The following is a 22,779-nucleotide window of genomic DNA, read 5'->3' as shown; positions in this document are numbered from 1 at the left end:
TATCGCTTTCATTTTAGTTATAACTGAAATACTTCAAAACATGACATCGGCCTGATTATCCACTGAGATAAGCAGAAGTGCTAAATGAAAATAGTCCTTATTGGATTTACTGATTTGTGAGTAACTGATGTATCATATGAAAGGGTATAAACAACCTGGCAATAAATAATATTCTTGAGGCTTAAAACAGGTATATCCCCTAATATGATAAAATTTTGACTAACATAGATTTAGAGTAGAATTTTAACAAATACAGAAATGTGAAACCGAGAGTGTTTTCAGCAACACTATAATGGCATTATACAGTACTTTTATACTTTGACCCGAATGTAAACAACTCCAAAATCAGTATCGGTCAAGTTTCCAGTAAGTTTATTAATAGCAAGTTGTGTAATACCAGTTTTCTATGTTTCTTACAGCTTTTTAAATAACAAGTCACTTAAAACGTATCTCAAGTTTTACACAGAATTTTCTACACAGCTAAAAGTTAGAATTTTGACATACTTGATCAAATCACTCCATGCTCACATCCAAAATGTATGAACAAGTATACTAGTATCAGAATTAGCAGAGATTGAAAGGGTGGTAACCTGCTTCTCATTTGTTTTCAAAATTGACAATTACAGATAGAGTTTAAAGTGATCTCTAAACCCTGAATAAGAACTACAGATAGAAAAAAACAAAACCAACCCCTAAGGTGCAACTAAAGAGTCCCTTATAATTTGGTGATGGACAGAGGGGAGGAAGGGTTTAGGGACTGGGAAAATTCAGTGAAGGGTTAAAGAAGTACAAATTAGTAGTTGATAGATGGTCACGGGGACGGGGAGCACAGCATAGGGAATGCAGTTAGCATTAATGTAATGGCTAAGTAGAGGGCCAGGGGAGGGAGGGAGCAATTGGGGGAATCGTTTTATGAACTACATAGATGTCTAACCAATGTACTGTACACTTGAAACTAATTAAAATAAACACATTTTTTAAAAAAGAGTCCCTTATAATTTTAAGGAGGAAAATGCTTGATATTTCTACACATTAAAATAAAATTCTATACAAATATAAAATCCATCTGAGATTTGTCAGATAGAAGCCTCTACACTTCTCTGGACACAACAAGTTCCAAAGGGTGACAAAACAATTATGGTAACTTAGTTAACGGCATGATTATAAATGTGAGTGAAAAGGAGAAACACCAGTTTCACTGAAACTACATTTAAAAAAATACAACTGCTAAGGCTGATATTGGTCTTAGAAGTTTCACAGACTATGTAATTAGACCTTCTAATAACCTCAAAGTCTGTTATACAACTGATGTAAAATATACTTTTCCTGAAATAATCTTCCTTGCAATGATGGATAATATTACTAAAGAGAGGAGAAAAGACCTATGTAGAGCTTAGAAAATGTTAGCGAAGCACAAACTGTTTTGTGTAAGTTTAAACAAAACACTCAAGCTGAGAATGGTCAATAAGGAAATCCCACGAGCATTGTCTTTACAGGTGCAGTGGCTGATCAGAACTTGCCAAGCATAAACAAATAGAAAAGCACGTATGACGTAAGATCAGACAAATACAAGCTCAATAAAATATAGCAAAACAATACTGAAGTTATTCAAATAAACTAGCAACAGATCCATAGACAGTAAAATTATGGAATAACATGCCACCTAGCCCTCAAGACTAATTTAAAATACCTATATTTTACTGGTGTATATAATGTAGTGAGATAGATTACTGAAGATGAATGCAGAACAAAATATCTGTAAATGTATCACAGATAAAATAAGAAAATGAAAAACCAAGAACTTTATCAAATTAACAAAGATTAAAAAAGAAAAAACTCATCATTGCCCTTCCTTTCCTGACAGTCCTAAAGCCATTAGGTGGAGCAGAGCAAGGTAGGGAAGAACAGTGCTCTACACCTGGGTACTGGAATACAGGAATCCTACATGAAGAGTGGCTTGGTACAGAGGATCACAGTCCAAGCAAATTGAGGAGAGTGTCATACAGCTGCGGGGATTTGCCTGGTCTGAGAAATCAGAGGCTGAGCATAATAAGGGGGATGTCTACAAAGCAGGAAAGGGAAGGCCATTTATCAGTCTTGAGGCAAGGCCAGAAAGGAAGTTGCATGAAGGGACATCAGTAGCCCCAAGCAGAGGGTGATGGTCATTCATTTTGAAGGGTGGTCCAGAATAGGGTTTTAGAGCCCCAGAAAGTAAAGAAGATGCACCCTCAAAGAAGCAGTCTGGCATGGGGAATTCACAGCCTCTGCAGGGTAGAGAGAGCATCTCCACAGAAGGATGACCAGGGGTAATGTGCCAGAGCTCAAACAGGATGAAAAGAGTGTTCACAGAGTGGTAGCCTGGACTAGAGGTGTCAAAAGCCAATCAGGTAGATGAAGGGTTCCCATGGAAGGGCAATCTGGCATGAGGTCTCAAGAGTCTGAGCAGGAACAAAGAAAGACTCTAGCGAAGAAAGAGCAGCCTGTGCCAGGATGGCAGAAACTAAGCAGTGTAAGGAAGAAATCCACAGAGAGGAGTTAACCTGGTGTGGGGAGTTGCAAATCAAGCAGGGTAAGGAAAGCATCCTACAGCCTCACATGGGATGCCCTGGCCTGAAGAGAATGAGGAGTGTTCACACACAGGGAGAGCCAACCTGGGATGTCAGAACCCACTTCTAGTGAGGAGGACATAAATGTAGGCAAGGAGTGGCAATGGGAGATAGGTTATACACAGGGGAACTGAACAAATAAAACATATTAAGGATAATGGGAAATAGCTTTCTCAATGTCACAAAAGGGAGTTACAAATACTAGAATAAACTCTATGGTATTAGATTAGAACTAGAGGTACTGGCATAAATTAGTTTAAATATCTACATAGATAGATGGATGTAGCTAGCTAGCTAGCTAACTAGCTGGGAAAGCAGGCAGCAGATAGACAGATACGTATGCACATACACACATACATATAATTTATAGGTCTGTACATAGAGAGGAACTAGGAATGGTGACACCTCAATAATGAACATACCTACAGCCCAGACCTTGGCTTCAAAATATGATTTTCCAGTAAAAGGAATCAAGCCTTTTTACAGAAAATGGCTGCTTCCAAGGAAAAATTAAAGGAGTAAGAAAATTAAAGATGATCCTATAACATACTATGCCAGAAAACAAGGAAGTATTCCAAAAATGATGGTGACATGGCAAAGGATATGAAAGCTTAAAGGAGCTCCCACTGTCCAAATCTGGGTTAATTTGAATATCAAAACAAGTAATGGTGTCAAGGTAGGCAGAATAATGACCCTCAAAGATGCCCACAACCTAATCCCTAAAACCTTCAAACATATTAGAATACATGGCAAAGAGAAATTAAGTATGCTAATCAATGACCCTAAACTGGGAGTTTATCCTGGATTACTTGATGGGCCCAATATAAAATGGAATAGGGAGGCAGAAGGAGGTCAGAAGAAAATATGAATAAGAAAAAAGCTCAGAATGATACAATGTGAGAAGGATTCAATTCATCATTACCGGCATTGAAGGAGAAAGGGGGCCACTGGCCATATAATATGGATAGCTGCTAGGAGCTGCCAAGGAAATTGTTTCTCCTCTAGAGCCTCCAAAAAGGAATTCGGCCCTAATTTTAGCCTGTGATTTTAGTCCTTGATTTTAGCCCAATGAGATCCATGTAGGAATTCCAACTTACAGAATTTAAGATGATAAATCTGTATTGTTTTAAATATACTAAATTTGTGGTAATCTGTCACAGCAGCAAAAAAAAAAAAAAAAAAAAAAAAAACTAATACAGGTTATAATCCACCAGATAAACTAGTTAATAGTGATCTGATACAAATACATAGTTATAAATATACATGAATTATTAATAGATATAGAAAGTTTGATAGGGATTAAGATATCTACATGGTTCAAAGCACTTATCCACAAAATATTTTTTACGGGGAAGTAAAACCTGGTAAACACCACCTTAATCACCTGCTTATCACATGTCAGTGATCAGCAGCAGCAATGGAACAAAATCAAGTACCACCTGACAGGATATGCAATGAGAACACATCATCGATTCTGCAATATTCCTGATAAAGACATATAACCTGAATTTAATTATAAGTAAACCTTAGATAACCCAAACTGAAGATCATAAAATTACTGATCTATAGTCTTTAAGTGTTAAAATTAATAAAGTCAAGGAAAGAGTGTGGAACTGTTCCAGAATGAAAGAAACTAGAGATATAGCAACTAAATGCAACATATGATTCTGAATTAGATCCTTTTGCTGTAATTTAGGACATGACTGAGAAAATTGCCAAAATTTGAATGAGGTCTGAATATTAGATGGTAAGAATGTATAAATTTTAATTTCCTATTTTTAAGAGCTGTCTTGTGGTTATGTAGAAAACACAGTACAGTATTTGAGGTAATAGGGCATCAGATTAGCAACTTAATCTCAATTTAGGGGAGGGAGAGTTCTCTGCACAGGACCTGCAACTTTTCAGTAAACTTGAGGCTATTATTAAAAGAAAAATCAATTAATCAAATAGAAAAGAGGAGGAACATCAAACTCATAAATGCCCTCTCACGAAATGCCACAATATATTTATAAACTGACAAACCTTTTGTCATAAGTAATTTAGGCAATACGTATCAGGAAATTTTGAAATGCTTACTGTGTGCTTTGTTTTATTGGCCCAATAAGTTTATCTCTAGAAATCGGGCCAAAGAAAATAATTCAAACACAAAAAGTGTAGTCTACAAACTTAAATAGATGTTAATTTCAACATTATTTATAATAGTAAAAAAAATTAACCACTGAGAATTTCTACTAATGGGAAATCTGTGTTAAGTATTATACACTTAAAAAAGAAAATTCTATGCCACTGAAAATAATACAGAAGAATTCTAAGTAACATGAAAAAAAACTTCATGCTGCAACACCTGAAAAGAACATATTGGAAACAGCAAAATTACAAACGCACATTCATTTTCACCCGGAAATTCTAATCCTAGGATTTTTATCCTACTGATTTATATACATATATGCAAAATAACATATTGAAAGTTTTTCATCACTACATTGTTTGTAATTTAGAAAGCCTTATATCAACCAATGATGCCACTATTTTGTTTATTTTTTTCTTTGAAGTTGGACTTGTAAATAAATATCTATCCTATATGAATACTAGAATATGTGAATTGAGGTAGTAACTCGGAGAGAGGTCAGGTTTGACAAGAAGAGTCTCTGTTCCCACTCCAACTTCAATGAGATGATCTGGGACCCGCAGAAGAGTTTTAGCCTCACTTTCAACCTAACACATAGCCTGGCAAAATAGATACTTGGAGGCAAGGTTAAAAAATGAGTCACGTCTTAATTGCTAATGAAACGAATAAGCAAAAATGAAATAAAAGAAGAGTGGCCCTGGCAGGAGATTAGGAAAGCTGCAGGCAAGAAGAAAAACTAGATGAGACAGAAAGCTTCTCTAAGAGCCCCAATAGCTGACTGTGCCATATCTATAGGGTATATATTTGGGAATAAGCTACGTGTTCTGACACAAGGCCTCCCAGCTTTCACTCGGTAAGGGCTTCATTTGACAGAAGGAAATCAGCCCTCTTGCTAAAGTTATTTGAGTATGCCAGAGTTAGTAACATGACCAAGAACTGAAACCAGTTCTAGATGCTTTACCAAAATGCTATATTGTCTCTATCCCAATAAATTAAGCCAGTATCTTCACATGAAATAGGCCCAGATTTACTTTCAACTTTGTTAGACTAACAATATAAAGATATTTTAGATTATAAACAGTTAGATGCTTGTTGGCTTATACCATGTTACTCATAACAGGTACTACTTGTCCTAGTAGACATGACTTGGGTACAGGGAAAAAGATCAAACCTCTATCACTCTACAATTCTTCATGTCAAAATACCTGCCTCAAAGAGCAGAGGAGAAAGAAGTTTTACAGCTGCATTTCCGAACCACTTTAAAATATTTTGCTTCGCTCTGCTCAATGCCTTTTATCATAACCTTGCAAATTAACAAACAAGTTTCTATTTTATTTTTGTCATCAATAAAATGGGGAGATGTGAGCACTGCTTAGAAACTCCTTTTAAAGGGGAATCTTAATAAAATTCATGAAAAAGTCAAAACTGGAACTTTGAAAAGACAACACAGTAGCTTATGATCTCAAAATGTCATCAAATTAAAATTAGTTTATATTAAATAATTTTGCAGTGATTTGCCTTATACTGAGGCATCCTAATACCATTAACTCCCAATTTTCTGTGCTATAAGAACCCGAAATAATAGCTAAAGCTCAGTCAAATTTTATTTTAAAAAATATTTTATAATTACACAGAAATATAGATTTTTCGGAAATTCGTGATAATGTTTTTTTATTATGTTTAAACATGTGACTTTTTAGAACCCTTCTGTTCAACTAAACTCTATTTGCTATGTTTTCTAATGCAGATATCAACCTAGATCAGAACCTTAAACTTACACTTACTTTTTAAGGGCAAAGAGGTCATTATTTTTCTTGGTTGTCTTTACAATTGATACTGCTATACTTACTCATTATTCAGTCAGTCAGTAAATATTCATTGATCAGGAAAAAAAGACCAAACACTGCTTAAGTCAAAAGTATTCAGATATAAGGAAAATCAGTAGTTAAAGCCATCGAAAATATTTAAATGGAGATGATGCAATCAAAATAAGACTAGAAAAATGATTAAAGGTAATTTTAAAATTATAGTTAAACTAGCTGGTGACATCTGGTATTTGTAAATACCTACTTGAAGTAGATAAGAACTGCCTGGATCTAATAGGCTGACAGCTTCATTCTGCATTGTATTCTGTTGTGTAACTGCATCTTCTCGTTTCCGCTCTTTCTGCCCCGCTTCATCATCTTCATATTCATCCAAGCACTGAAAGAAAGGATAATTTCCATTTTATTGCCACATAATATTAAGACAACATTTGATAATGTTAAGATACATTTGGTAGCATTAAAGAAATATCTGTCCTTTCAGAAACTAATTTACACAATAAGCGTGGTTTCTTTCAACAATATGTACATTTAATTCCTACAAATTCAACTATCTGTACCCAAACCTGCACATTCACACCCCTGCCAACATCTTTTTTCCAAATTTCCTTAAAGGTAAGTTCACTCATTTCTTTATCATTCATTCAACAAGTAAACAGACTGTGTCTACCTTAAACAAAGCATTTTTCAGAGGGTAACAAAAGATACACCACAGACATGAAATTTATAGTCTAATGGGAAGATATAGATATATAAATAAAATTTAATGATCAAGGCCATTGTCTACCTTAGTAGTACCTATGAGCATATACAGGAAGATTTTTTTCTCCTGGGGAGTAAGTTTTCTACAAAGATTCTATAGAAGAGCTTTTAATTTCAAGGATGGGGATAATCTGGAACTGCAGATACAGAAAATATAAACTTTACATGATGGGAAGAGCTCATGGAAAAACTTACAGGAAAGGGTATTGCTAAAAAGCTGAATCAGCACCAGCATTATCTATCTACAGACTTTACATGAAAAAAAAAAAAAAAAAAAACCTCATAAATAGAAAAACTCTATCCATTACTTCCACTGTGAAATAGGTTGGTTACCTATTCCTTACATGTGAACACATTCCTAACCAATACACTGCCCTAATGGGATCTGTGAGAGACAATAAATAAATAATGTCTCTACAAGCAGTCTGTAAACACTAAGACACTGGCCAAAACACAGAATGGTAGGAAAGACAACAGGATTTACAAACTATACAAAGAGAAAAAAAAATAACTGAGGACACTATAGAAAACGAGAGTTACTAGAGTGTCTGGAATAGAAGGATCAAAGTAGATAAGCAGCACCTTCAAAGACACAAGGTCCATAATGGGGTGAGAAGGAAGAAAGTATCTATCAGAGATGAAGTTTTAAATTACGATGATGTGGAGAAGAAATCCAGGGAAAGAAGGAAAAGGGTGAATTAAAGAAACAAGCAGGCTGAGATTCCAGAGAATGTTCAGGGTCCTCTTCTATAACAAAACTGTGTAGTGGTGTCAGCTGGCCCTAGTCATGTAACTCTGTAGGAAATGGGGCTTGAGTAACTGGTATAAGAAAAATGATGATCCTGTTGCTACTGCAATTGCTGTAAGTAATAAACTGTCTTTGACTCTGACCTAGGAGACCAGCATCTTCTGCCAGGATCCATGAAACTAGAGCAGGCTAAAATGTTAGCCTGTAAGCAAGATAAGCTTTCAGCCCCTTCACTGTTTTTGAAAAAGGTGAGGATTGGAAAGGCATATGCTCTTATCACAAAGAAACATAAATAATAAACAGCTTGAGAAGTCTAGACTTTTCACTACATAACATGAAAAGATGCTATAGTGCTACAGTTCTCTGTCATGTAAGTAAAACATGATCAAAATATATTTTGGGAAAGGAACCTGTATACAGCAATTCACAGTACAGATTAACAGGGACAAGGACCCAAACTGCAGACTAAATAATACAGTAGGCAATTTGATTCTATGAAAAAATGATATATCCTAGTTAAAAAATAGAATCAATAAAAGAAATCTGTAAAGGGTATCAAAAATTTAAGAAATTAATCCTGATGAAAAAAAGAAATCTCTTAGGACTTTTTAAAAACTTTCTCAAACCAATAGGGTACCATGCTTAACAGTAAAATATAAACAAAATTTAAAAGCTAAATCAGACTTAAGACACTGATGTCCACTATCAACATAGTTGTTAACATCACTCTGGAAGGGCCATCTGATAAACCCAGGTTAGAAAAATAAGAGATTTCAGCATTAGAACGAAGGCAAAATTCCATCATTTCAGGTATAATATTTGTTAAGAAAATAACCTAAAAATATTTTAGAATTTATTAGAGTTCCTTAAGATAATTTTTCAACAAGTACGCAAAAATAGCTTCTAGTTTTATATCACTTTCATCTAGTGACCTCCAGTTTGCTTCTCGCTTTTTGAGTTGTTTTAATTTTTAACCTTTACTTGCAGGAATCATGGTAATTTATATAGTTTTAATTTAAGAATGTCAGCTGTATGACAGTCTATAAATGGATATTAAATGGATTTCAGGTGTTATTCAGTTAATTTAATTAGTGGAAGTGGGTATTCTGAAGAATTTGAATTCGAGCACATCTTTTAACTTTGTCTTTGTAGTTGAAAAAGAAAACAAACAACAAAACCTTGAAATCAGAGATAGAGATGAAATAAATACTGACAAGTTAGAACATGCATCATATTTGAAAACTAGGAAATGTCATATCAGGTTTATTCGAATACATGGCTTTTAGTTTCTAACTGAGTATTTCTGTGTTCAGTAAAAGGCCATTTGAAAAGATAACTTTTAGAATTTTCACTATGAAAAATAGTATGAACTTTCTATCCTCTAATAAAGTTTTCCTGTTTTTTCATAAAGCATTACCATTCTCTTAACTAGAAGTGAAAACAGAGAGGCTGATCAGAGGTTAAATAAGACTCAGATATTTATGAATTAACAAATTTGTATACTTTGGACTTCAAAATTAATGGCTACCATATCTTTAAAGTCATGGATTCCTTGCCAAATTTCCACAGTGAATTTTAGTAACTGCATTTGGTTCTGCTTTATTTTACTGTCGAAGAGAAGCAAATGCTTGTTTCAATTACCGTGCAAATACCAAAATAACCTGTGCTCACTGTATTTAAAAAAGCTTTTTTTTTTTTAGAAATGTGACTTGAAGATTTGGGAATTCAATGTGTAATTTGGAATTAATTGGTTACAGTGATAAATGGCCTTCATGTCACAACGCGGTGTCCACTGGCAAAAGGAGTTTCGTGTGCTTTATGTAATATTAAGTGCCACTGGTAATGCTCAGTGTTCATTCCTCTCTTTCTAGTGAAACCACTGAAGCTAGTTATGTCTACTTCCTAATGTGATTTTGACTATAGTTATTTGAATTCCCTCTTCGGACCCTTCCAACTGTAAAGAACACTCTTAAGACTCCATAAAACACCATATTTACATTTACTATCCATGTGAGTTCTAACTATACAGGAAATAAGTATTCACTAAAAAGGCCTGGATTACCCAAAGATGAGCAGGAAGTCAGAGCTGTTAACTAATTCTATAAAAGATAATTACATTAAGTCATTAGTAATATTTCTGGAAGAAGACTGTGATGTAGCAATCACTTTAAATAATATTAAAATGTATGAAACCACAATAATGAAAACAGTATGACGAAGGTCCTAGAACAGAAAAGAGAATTAAAAAGGAATTCTTCAATATACAGTACTGAAACAAGAGTCAACCATTTAAAGTTGGAGGCTGAGAAACAACAGTATAAGATCGGGAAAGAATAAAGAGTGGTTTCATCTCTAGTCTTCTCTGTGAAAGCAATCATCTCTCATTCTCCAGTACACGGACTGTAAAAATCCCTGACTACAGACAGGATCTAACGTCAGTAGCATAAAGCTGTAGTACAAATAGAAAGTAAAAGTTAAGACAGGTAGCCAGAAACTTCCTAAACACTGGGACGTTATTTATCTTTGTTTTCATTTTCTGAAATCCAACCCTTCATGAAACACTAACGTTCTCCTCTCCTCCCAATCCCTCAATATAGACTCCCATACTGGTACATTAAAAAAATAAATAAAAAGAAAAAAATCTTCAGTAAATGTTTGATAAATGAATGAATGAGTTACCAAGATGAGACAAATCAGAAAGATGGATTGTGGCACCCCAAGTTAAAATTCTGAATGTTCTTTCCCACGGCAACACCATTACCCACTGACCTAGGAACCTATTCATCACAAATATATCTCTGTGGAGTGTGTGCATGTTACATTCCAGGCAGCTTTGAGAATAGGGATTACTTAATGAATCATGACTTCTTTCCTAAGTTCTTCTAGCAACCAATAGAGTTCTTTTAGCAACAAGCACCCTACAAATTCTCTAAGCTATCTTATGTAACAGTGATAAATATATACCTAGATGAACAGTTTGGTAGAAATAGTAAGAAATAAGAAAAGAATGAAAGCAAAAAAGAACTCGGTTAATAGACAAAGGTGGGTAAACACATGTTCCACTTCTATTTATCGTAAAGACTAATAATTCTCTTCAGCACACAGCTAACTAGTATCCTTGAGAGTTGTTTTCAAGTAAGTGCTAGCAAAAGAGAACCAAAAAGAACCATAAATGTTTTTCAAAGTTTCTTTCTATGAATTATAAGCTTTTTATTTTGGGAAAAAAGATGAAAAGAAAATAGATATTGATTTTATAGTATGTCAATAATGCATGACTGAATCTCCTCTCTTCACAGCTCTCATTTCTAGATAAATATAAACATGTAAAAGTTATCCTCTGTTTTTACATGGATTAGACAGAAAGCTGCATGAGAACAGGGTTAACGATTATTTGAAATTGAAATTAAAAAGTCAGATTTCATGAAATAACGTCTTTAAAACAGAGGAGATAAAAAGCATTGTTGATCTCATCAAGCTCTTCACTTTTTCCAAAGTTGCATTTGAGAGCACCAATATTTTAGCAAACAAAATCCCCTAACAGTAACAACAACAACAACAACAACAAAATGTATGCTTTTCATTGGTAACAATTACTGATACTGAAAAAAAAAGAAACTAAAACATGTTCTTAAAAAATTATACAAATCATTGCTACAGATCTGACAAAATAACCAATAAAAAGAAAATTAGGATATCTTTATAAAACTGTAATTAATTAGGACTCAAAAAACTGTGATTCATAGGAATAGGATAGAAAATTTAGAAAGATCCAAATATAGAGATAAATTTGAGTTTACAATAAAAGTGATGTAAAAATTCACATCAGTGGAAAAAGATGAAGTTTTAATATGTGGTTTGGGGATAACTAGAAAGCTGTATTTAAAAAATGAAATTAGATTTATTCCACATACCACATACCAGAATTTATTTCAGTACATTTAAAATAAGCAAAAATTTGAAGACACTCCACAAAAAATACATAAGAATAAAGAAATACTATATGAAGAGAGGCTCAATATCATTAGTTATTAGAGAAATACAAATTAAAACCATAATGGGTTATCACTACATACTACCAGTATAACTAAAATTAAAGACTTACAATACCAACTGTCAATGAGGATTTGAAACAACTGAAAATCTCCTATATTGCTAGTGGGAACTAAAAATGGCACAGCCATGTAGGAAACAGTTCAGAAGTTTCTTACAAATTTAAATATGTATACATATACCATATGACCTAGCAATTCTATTTCTAGAGAAATGAAATCTGTACCCCGCCCCCAAAAAAGCTTTCTTTCTATAAGCCAAAAACTGGAAAAAGTCCAAATGTCCATTAGCTGTTGAAAAAATTAACAAATATTGGTACAGCCATGCAGTGTACTACTACTCAGTAACGAAATGGATGAATCTCAAAAGCATGCTACGTGAAAGACACCAGAAAATAAAGGCTATATACTATCAGTCCACTTACATAAAATTCTAGAGAAAGCAAAATCAATGACAAAACAAATCGACGGTTGTCAAGAGCTGGGTGTATGTGTGCGGGGGATGGGGGTGGATGGAAAGGGGCAGGAAGAGGGACAGAAATGGTCTACATCCTGATTCTCACAGTGGTTCACCCAGTTGTGTACATTTGCCAAAATTCATCAAATTGCCCTCTTAAAACAGTATATTATTGTATATAAATGACACCTTAATAAATATGCCTTCAGGAAAAGAAATATAGTGGAGGTAATAAACAAAATGAGATTTAAAAAAAAAAAGACTGAACCTAAATCTGATTAGATCTCTAGATGCAGCTATTAATAATAGGAAATAGAAGGGACAGAAGAACACATTAAACACCACCATGGAGATGCGATCATGAAAATTCAGATTATGGAAAATTCTAAGCACGAATCAGAAAACTGTACAAGACCAAGGAGCAAATATCATAGTCTTCTGAGACTACATAGGGTATTTTGCCCTTTTTTAAAACATTTTTAAAATATTAAAAAACATTTTTAGCTCTCCATCATACAGAAGCCTCTGCCCGACCCCTGCTATAAAAGACAAAACAGTTTCTACAACAAATAAACTGCAAGGTGGGGGCGGGGGGGGCAGCTCATAAATCTGAAACTCAAAGGATAAACATACCGATACCAACATATTGACCTCATTTGAATTCTTATTCAAGGAAACTGTTTTTAAACTACTTTAAAAAATATCACATAAGAGTTTGAACAACAAATACATGATGAATTTAAGTCTAAGGAGCTTGAGGTTAAGAAATTATTTTTAACTTTATAACGTGTGACAGTGATACTGTTCTGTTTCAAAAAAATTCTTTATTTTTTAGAGCTATATACTGAAATGTTTAAGAATAGATATGGGTGGCTCCATAGCGTAGTGGTTAGCATGTCTGTTTTACACACAGAAGGTCCTGGGTTTGCACCCCAGGTAGAGCCACGGACCATACCCCAGGTGCAACGGCCCGGCCACGCCCACCACAGTGCACTGTGTGTGGGAGGAGATGTTCTGCCTTCAGAGATCCAGCCCTTAAGGGGAAATGACATCCATAGGTCAGGGATGGAAGTGGAAGCAGGGAGATTAAAGAGGGGGTAAAAAAAAAAAAAAAAAGAAAAAAAAAGGATGAGATAAAATAATATCCGAGATTTGCTTCAACAAAGTATGAGACAGAATGGGTAAGTGTGGTAGTACAGATAAAATTGGCCAGTAGTTATTAACAGTTGAAGCTGAAGGATAGGTACATAAGGACTTTATCACACCATTCTTTTGTATATGACTGAAATTCCTAAAATAAAGTTTCTTAAATAGCAATTAAGTTTTACTGTGCATTGACTAAAAAACTAAAACTACATAAATATTTTATTCTAAGTAGCATAACACTAACTCTAGGGAACAATGTGGTGGAATATTATTTGAAAATTGTTTTTAAAGAAATGGGAAATGTTTGCAATTTGATGTAGAGTGAAAAAAATCTATGTATGAATAGAAAAATATACATTATCTCTAGATTGGTTTTTATTTTTTTTCTTTATAACTCTGTAAAGTGTATGCTAGATTAGAAAATTACAAGCTAAAAACTCAGATTTTGGAATCAAAGAGATCTAGATTTAAATCCCAGCTTTGTCACTTACAATGGTAAAAGTGTCTACTATTAACTGAATATTTTCTACGTGTGTAAGGCACTGTTAAGCACTAACATATATTATTTCACTTAATTCTCATAAAAACCTTACTTAAGTGGTTGTGTACTACTTCACAGAGAGAAATCTGAGGATTAGAATTAGGTAACAGGCTTACGAACACAACATTATTGAGGGGTACACTCAGAACTATAACCTAAGCAATTTAACTACAAACCCTAAAATCAATTTTCTAACTGCCAGGTGTAACCTATTTGCCAGTTAAGAAATCCACTTAGTGCACTGAATTATTTTAAAAAGACAGACAAAGAGAGAGAAAAGAAAAAATAGAAAATACCAGTGAGCTATTATCGGAGTGTATTGGGCCACTTTGCCGAACATGGAATTACTGGGAATTGCAGGAAAAAGAGTGGCCACGAATTGGTGATTGTTGTAGCTGAATGACACTTATGTAAGGGTTCATCTACTTTGTAGTTCTGTGTATGTCAACATTTTTACTTTTTTAAAAGGGACTTTCTAAAGAAATTCTATCTATCAGGTCTCATTTCCATGTTTACTTAGTCACTGACAACAAACCAAGCTTTCCCAAGTTTCACCCATCACTGTAGACTCTCATTTCCACATTGTTCTGTACATTACCTAATCTGATTCAATCCTGTGTGTCTCCTCTCCCTTCTAAATCATTCCGTTGTGCTCTCTGGAATTCCTGCTAATTAATTTTTTGCTCTCCTCAGCAGCAAAATGAAACTTAGTTGGCTCCTTAAGAAAGCTCTTTCCCCCAAACCTCTCTCAAAAGGACGCTATTAATTTCTTATTTGCTTTATACCTTTAGGGCCTGGTATAGTGAGCAAATGTCTCCTTTGGCCACAATGCTCTAACCCAATGGTTCTAAGTCAGTCTATGAGAGATGGAATTTTCGGAAGGTATTTTTGGTCATACTGAGGACCAAAGGATACTACCAGTTTATAGATCAAAAGTGTGGAATGGGTATTTTGCAATATGAAAACTTAGTCCCTCTAAGAAAGAACTGGCCCACATCAAATGTAGAATGTAATACTGACTAGTCATGCAGATTAAAAATTTATAATTATCTGAGCCTAAACACATTTTACCTCTAAAACACAGAAAAGGGTGTTTACAGGGATTTAAAATATACACGGACTTTTCCAGGAAGACAAAACTCTATAGATCCAGAGAATACAATATTTTGGTTGTTAGTAATCTTATGTTTTAAAAGTTGCTCAATATTTTGGAGGATGTCACTAACAGTAAAACCATTCATAATTATTTGCGTCACCAATAAAGCACCTTTGCACATTTTTATCACTCTAAAAAAAGTTTGAAAGCCACTATACTATGTTTTTATAGCTCTATGACCTTGCTTGATGCAAGAGACTGTACATAACAATAGCAGCGTTACTATAGTATACCATATTTTTATTACAAAACATGGTCTCTATCATACATATTCAATAAATATTTGCTGAAATAAGTGCTGGGGTGTATAGTGGAGAGACTAGATGACTGGATCGGATTATAAAAGACACTGAGGCTAAGGAGTACAGCCAATGATCATTCAATTTCTTGAACAAATGAGAGATAACAACATACTGCTTTTGAAAAACTATGCTTAGGGTGATACATAATACATATGTGAAACATGCAAAAAAAAAAAAACCTTGACTTGGAATTTTTATTAGTAGTTTCCTTCTACTAAAATTTCTATCACTAAAGCTCAAAGGCTTTTAATATATGAAAATTTAATAACTTCATAAACTAACCTAACTGAAAAGGATCCATTTCATGGTAGCTTTTCCCTATCAATATTAAAAACCAGAATTCCACATAATTCAGCTCAGTAAAAGCAATCAACATACCATTTCCCTACTTTAAACACAATTTATATCAACATTTTGAAATGCTTCTAATATATGGAGAAGAGCATATCCCATAGGACTTTTTACTTATATTAGTAAGAATTCTTGGACAGCCAGGGTATACCTAAGCAAAATACATAATCATTACTCACAACTATTATTTATGTAAAACTGTATCTACTGAAGCTCAAATAAACTCTTTAAAAATAATAAAACTATACATATTGAATTAAACAACTTTTATGAATACTTTAATTCAAAGAAATTAAAATTAATTTTTAATAAAATAAATGCTTAAGCCAAGTTTTGATCTTTTGATATTTGACAGAATAAACTGTGGTATACTATCTCAGTTCTCAAAAGAATCCTGCTACATATTGCTTGACGTTTCTTTCTCTTTTTTCACATTTATTCTCCTTCCTAAGTGATGAGTCCTAAAAATGAATGAAAAAATTCATTCGTCTCCAAACAATATTGACAGTAGTTCATAAAATCATCAAAAAGTCTGTATTTGGGATTACACAATTACAAACCATGAATGTGTGTAAGTGCCTGTGCTTTTCAAAATGAAAGTTACTATATCCATGAAAGGCATTAAGGAGAGTTAAGGTAAATTCCACTTGTTTTCTTCAGTGAGACCACATCAATTCTCTCAATACTGCTGCTTCTTCATCTGCCTCTCCCTCTCTGGCAATACCCATTTTGATCCTCCAGTATTCCCTTCTCTAGCATATACCACTCTGTCATCACTCAACCTCTATCTAGCTTTTCCTTACCTTCCCTGCCTGCTCCTACACCAAAAGGTTTATTTTGAAATGGTTGAACAAAAGAAACTTTCCTACAAAAAGAAAACTGAAATAAGATCAAATTAATAAGCACCTCTATATGAAAAGAACTGAGCAAAATAAACAAATGACTTCTCTCCTCTTATTAGGTAGCTGAAAAAAGCCACATATACCTATATCACAATGATTTTAAAAGGCGCGCGCGCGAGAGAGAGAGTGTGTGTGTGTGTGTGTGTGTGTGAATTAAGTGAAGTAAATTAAACTATATGAATCCCCAAGACTAATTTATTAAACACCTTGATTAACTTTGTAAATTAGCAACCAATTTTATCTATCATACTGAATTAGTTTTGCTTTCTAACAGCTTCATAACATATTAATAGAAATACTTTGATTTCATGGATTCAAAAGCTGAGTCTGCAACAAAAGTTAGGATTTTAGACAAAAAAGAAATTGTATTTATAAAGAATCCGAAAATATAACCTCCAAAGACAGGAAGTGAAACAGAATTTCATTCTTCCACAATTTTAAAGCACCTACCCCATCCCCCATTAAAATTCTAAACGAATACTATCAGATATGACTCAACCATGTTCAGATCCCAGTACTATCAGATATGACTCGACCATGTTCAGATCCAACCATGTCACCTTGCATAGGGATCATACTAAGTCTTGGGTCTAAGCAGTGTCAAGTTCTCTAAATAGCAACATGCATGTTTAGAGAGGCAGCACTCTCGGCCACATCAACAAATAATAATAAAATAATAATTTAAAAACTATAGTTGGATACCTTTTATTTCAACAGAAAGTGACAATTTTCTAATTATAAAATTAATGTACATTACAAAAATCTTTTAGGGAAAAAAGAATAAGAAATAATCCTTAATCTTAAAATAAACAACTGTTATTGCTTTGGTACAAAGCCTCCTGCTAGAACTCTTTTTTTCTTTTAAATTCAGATAATTGTAGGCATCCTGTTTTGAGATCAATTTGTATCATCTCTAAATTTTAGGAGCAGCATAGTGCGATATCAGATTAAGAACGCAGCATGGTTTGTTTAATCATGTCTGTGTGGGGAACAGAGGCTAAATAGCTTTTTATGTACATCTCTATTTTTTTAATGTTCTTTAAATACCTTGTCAAATTTTCCTTCCAGAAGGTTGCCCCACCCTTATTTTTCAACTCTCTTTAAACATATTAGGGCTTTACTGAATCCTTGTTAGCAGGATGAACTAGTGTTACATTTGTATTGGCTTTATGTATTTATGTATTCACTGATGATGTCGTCTCTCAACTCTAACATTAGTTTATTCATTTCCTTAGTATTTTTAAAGGTTCGTTATATAATAAATTGACTATTATATAGTCAATTTTTTCTCTAGCTTACCTTTTAATTGTTTAAATTTTCCTTGAGATTTTCTCCCTGTGGTTTTAAGAAAATGTGTTTTGTACTTTAATAAACATATCCTTTCTAATTTTTACTACCTCATTTTAAACTTTTTAACTTATTTCATATTTAATTTGTTGTATAGTGAGGTTTTAATCTAATGACTTTTTTTTATAATAAGCCACTGTGCTAGGCATATACATGGAAAAATCCAGAAATGCAACACTGAAAGTGGGTTACGTGAGTAATGACTCTCCGAGTTCAGCATCCCCCTCTATGTTTCATTCTTATCCAGCGTTCTAAGCAACCCATTTCCTCACTTCCAATTCAAAATTCTATCTTCATTATATATTTTTATATATGGCTATGTTTTTAGCCTTCTATTCTGCCCCACTGATCTATCTATGTTAATACCCACATCGATTTATTTTTGTCATTTTAAGTTAATAGTATATTTACTAATATCGAGCAGTTTCATTCATTATTATTCATTTTTAAAGCTCTCTTGGCCATTCTCAACCAATGTTTTCTCCTGGTAGAATAATTATTTCAATACATTTAAATTAATGTATAAATTATTTGGAGAAAACTACTGATATTTATTGGTTATGCGACCTTGAAAAATGGGAACAACAGTTCTACCCACATAATAAGAGTTGTTGTTATACAGGTTTGCAATGAGTTAGAAGCAAGGACCGTGGATAGGCATAGCAAACAGAAGTAGAATCTGACTGGACTGTGAAGGCCAAATGAAGTAAGGTAGCAGAGTAACGGAGATTCCTAGTTTTCTAGCTCATAATGTCATTCATGTACAAAGAAAATTTTCAAAGAAGGGAAATGAGTTTGATGTTGAGTATTTGAAATATTTATGGGATATACAAGAGGAAAGGAAGGACCAAGGTACAGATCAAAGGCTAAACCTCTTACTAACTGCAGGGAGGCTCTTAAGATGGCTGTAAATGGAGACAAGTTAGATAAAGGCAAACAAAAACAGAGAGTTCTGTAGTTTCTCTGAGAAATAATTGTGCACTTCTGACAGTCGTGGGTAAAAGTTTAGGATGAGGTAATGGGCATGAGGCAGATTCAGTTTAAAATAAATACTGTAGGAAATATCAAAGTAATTGAAACATAAAGGATTTCCAGATAAGTGCTGAGGGACTAGCTAAGAATGAAAATGCTAAGACTTCAAAATGGCACCAACCTGTAATATCAGCACTTAATAAAGCTCATTATTGCTGTGAGTCCAATTCTACTATGAAAACTTACTCATCAATATTTTCGGCAAGTTGTCTATTTTTGAAATGAATGTAGAGGAGGGTCTTCCCATGTCCCTTACTGTTCAAACAGGTAACTCAGAAGCAAGTCTTGAGCAGCGGGATATTAATTATACAATTATACTTGAATATAACTTTGTTAATATCATTTTCCATCTGGGTTTTCCCCCCTCTTAAGTTACTAAACTTAGTAAGAACTACTTCAGGATGATACTACTTTTACGTGAAAATTCTTATCACAGTTTTATGTTATACACTTTCTTTTATTATCTACAACCCAGGTTTCGACCTAATTAGACGTGTTTTTATGCTTAGCAGTTGGGAGTAGTAGGCCTGAGTATTTATAACATGAAAATTCCTCAACATGAGTCAGACAAGCAATGCTAGGGAAACAAACTAAGCACTAACATAAAGAAAGAGATTATTCTCAGAAAAAACTATCAAAAGAGAGACAAGTATGTAAAATATATTCTATTTTAACTGTGTCAATGATGGCTGTTAAGCACAGTGCTGAGGTCAGAAAAATAAACACACTCTTCAGCTCTACAGCTCATAAATTATATGTCTAAAAAAGCAATGATATAAACAATCAATGAGAACAACCCCAAAAATACACATTTACCATAAAACTATCAAATATTAACAATCCAGTATTCATTGTCTTTCTTTAGCTATACCCAATGATTCAATCTAATCCCACGATAGTTCTTCAACATCCTAGATGTTAGGGCAATATACTTAGCCCCGCTATACTTCAGTTTTTCTCATCTGTAAAATGAAGCTAACAACAATAGCGTGCCCCCATTAAACTATAATCATTACATGTATGCAAAAAGCTAAGAACAGTGATGCACTTAGTAAATAGTATAACTCCCATCAAAGAATACTCAAATGTACACATAAACATGCTAATAATAGTAACAGCAAACTTTTACTAGACACTATATACTAAGCATTATTCTAATACTTTATTTGGATTATTTCACTTAATTCTCACACACAGGTACTACTATAGACTGGGTCAATGCTTTGTCAACTGGATTCACCTTCTCCTTAATTCTCTATGCTATCCAAACACAAGTATCCAATTAATTCTTCTATGTATTAGGCACTTTGTATTTATTATCAAATAAAATTTTGTCTGATTATTTGAAATGTAAAAAATAAGATTATATATTCTCAATTTTCTAATTTTTAACTCTAGCTCTTATTTACATACTATATATCATCGTTCCCTTCTTCCACATTTGCAAATCCTGTCTATTTAATTAGATTTTAAGGATCCCATAAGCAGAAATCTAATCCAGTATTGTTTCTATATCCTTTTTTCTTATCAGTAATACCTACACAACGTGAACTTAATAAATACAAATACATATTCCCTTAGTCTTTCCTAAAACCATCATAAAAATTTTAAACAATTTTAACACTAAATTCATTCACTTTTTCAGAAACATTCCTTATGCTTAAAGGTACAATTAGTAAAATTCTCATGTACACAGAAATAACTTCTGGTACCTACGTCCTATTTTACCCCAATCAATTTCTTTGCAGATTCTGAGAAACAGGATTTTTAAGAACTCTTAAAAATACAGCATGATTTAAAAAACACTATGCAGTAAAGCCTTGTTTCTTCAGTACTGAACAAGCAAAACGTCTGTCCTAAGTAATTAACATGGATTACTCTCAATCTCAAACCCTTCCCCCAAAATAATGAAAAACTGTAGTTAATTTAGATGATCTGCATGTAGTCAAATCTACAAGGATTGCAGGCAGAAACCCTGAAACTTTTAATAAGTTACATCTTACTAATTTTTGAAGGACTGTTTTTTTATAAAAACACAGAATTTCCTATAGTCAAACTACCTACTGAGATTTTGGGAGGCGGGTAAAGAGTATAGAACAGAAGACATCTACCACACGTTGAATTTTTTCCAGTGCTATATACTTTTGCTGAGAATTCATAAATATTTGGATAAACACGATGAAAGAATAATTAGTATACATACTTGAACAAAAGTAACTCCTCTGGAACTGAGAAATTATCCTGGAATCTCTTTTATGCTTAGAGAAATAAAACCACCAGTTTCTGTCTCCTTTGGCCAGATTCAGTAGAGAACATCACCATTTGGTCAATACTACTGAAAAGAAATTACTAAATAAGGGAAGGTTACAGGAAACAGGATCCTAGAGAAGAATAGGTTGAGAGTCAGTTTTGGCAAGCATCGACAAGCACAGCACAAAGCTCTGTAGAAGTTCTATAGAGGATCTACCTTTTTTGGTTTAGTGTCTGTAAAGTTCATCTTCAGTCTTTTTTTCCTTCTAGCCCCTCTCAAGAATGTTTACATGTCTGTTTAAACATCCTTGTCCTCTATATACATCCTTTTCCCTATATCTCATACAGTCAATCTGAAAATAACATATATATCATTCATACCGATATATGTTTTCATTTTTAAGAACAGTTCCTCTCACAAAAAAATTAAAATTTGATATCGACAAACAAATTAAAACTGATCTTGACTTTAAGCTAGCACTTAGCGCAGAGGTTGGCACAATACAGGTACTTAATTATAAGTAAATGAATGAACAACTTAATAAGAAATTAATCCACTTTAGCTTAGCATGTTCCTCATACACCAAGGGTCTTTCCTTAGCATACCCCTAGTCCTAAATCCTCTACTTCTCTTCCATCAGCCTAAAGACTCAAGGATTCAGTCCTATTTGCTGTACCTTCTTCCTCTATCCTAGGCTTGTGATCACAGTGCGACCCAAGTAGGCGAATCCAACCAGTACGACCAAAAGAGAGTCTGCCATTTCAAGCTAATACTTTGGATAGACATACTTCGAGAATAAAGGGACAGAACCTAGAAAACTGATTAGTTGGGAGAACAGGGACACAGTATGAAGGAACTCAATCCTCGAACAGTTTGATGGGTAGGAGTCCTGGATAAGAGCTTATGAGAATATATGTTCATTTGAGAGTCTGAGGTTGGGGGAGGATAAATAAATTGTACTGGCAATGGCTAGACAGCAAAGAAAGTTGGAAAAAAAAAAAAAACACCAAAAACATAATCTCCATTTTGTCTAATTACCATAAAACACCCATCATTTAATAGTAGGTTCATTTTACTTCAATTTTCATTAGATAGCATTAAACTGTATTTGAGTCCTTAATTCTCAGGGTTTCTTGTTTTTTTGTTTTTGATTATACAAAGGTAGTTGACTTACATTT

General features: G+C 33.7%; 1 protein-coding gene across 2 annotated transcripts in view; it reads right to left on the bottom strand.

Moving 5' to 3' along the window:
* Positions 1-22,779, bottom strand: part of PAWR (pro-apoptotic WT1 regulator) — a 93,863-nt gene that overhangs the window by 33,432 nt on the left and 37,652 nt on the right. For both annotated transcript variants that reach the window (XM_036236724.1, XM_036236725.1), the window contains exon 3: positions 6,805-6,936. In XM_036236724.1, the coding sequence (XP_036092617.1) occupies positions 6,805-6,936 (132 nt within the window). The remainder of the gene's footprint in view (positions 1-6,804; positions 6,937-22,779) is intronic.

The sequence above is a fragment of the Rousettus aegyptiacus genome, unplaced genomic scaffold (genome assembly GCF_014176215.1).
Source record: "Rousettus aegyptiacus isolate mRouAeg1 unplaced genomic scaffold, mRouAeg1.p scaffold_m13_p_2, whole genome shotgun sequence".
NCBI classification, from domain to species: Eukaryota; Metazoa; Chordata; class Mammalia; order Chiroptera; family Pteropodidae; genus Rousettus; species Rousettus aegyptiacus.
The sequence above is the reverse complement of the archived record's forward strand: the minus strand, read 5'-3'. Positions and strand labels throughout refer to the sequence as shown.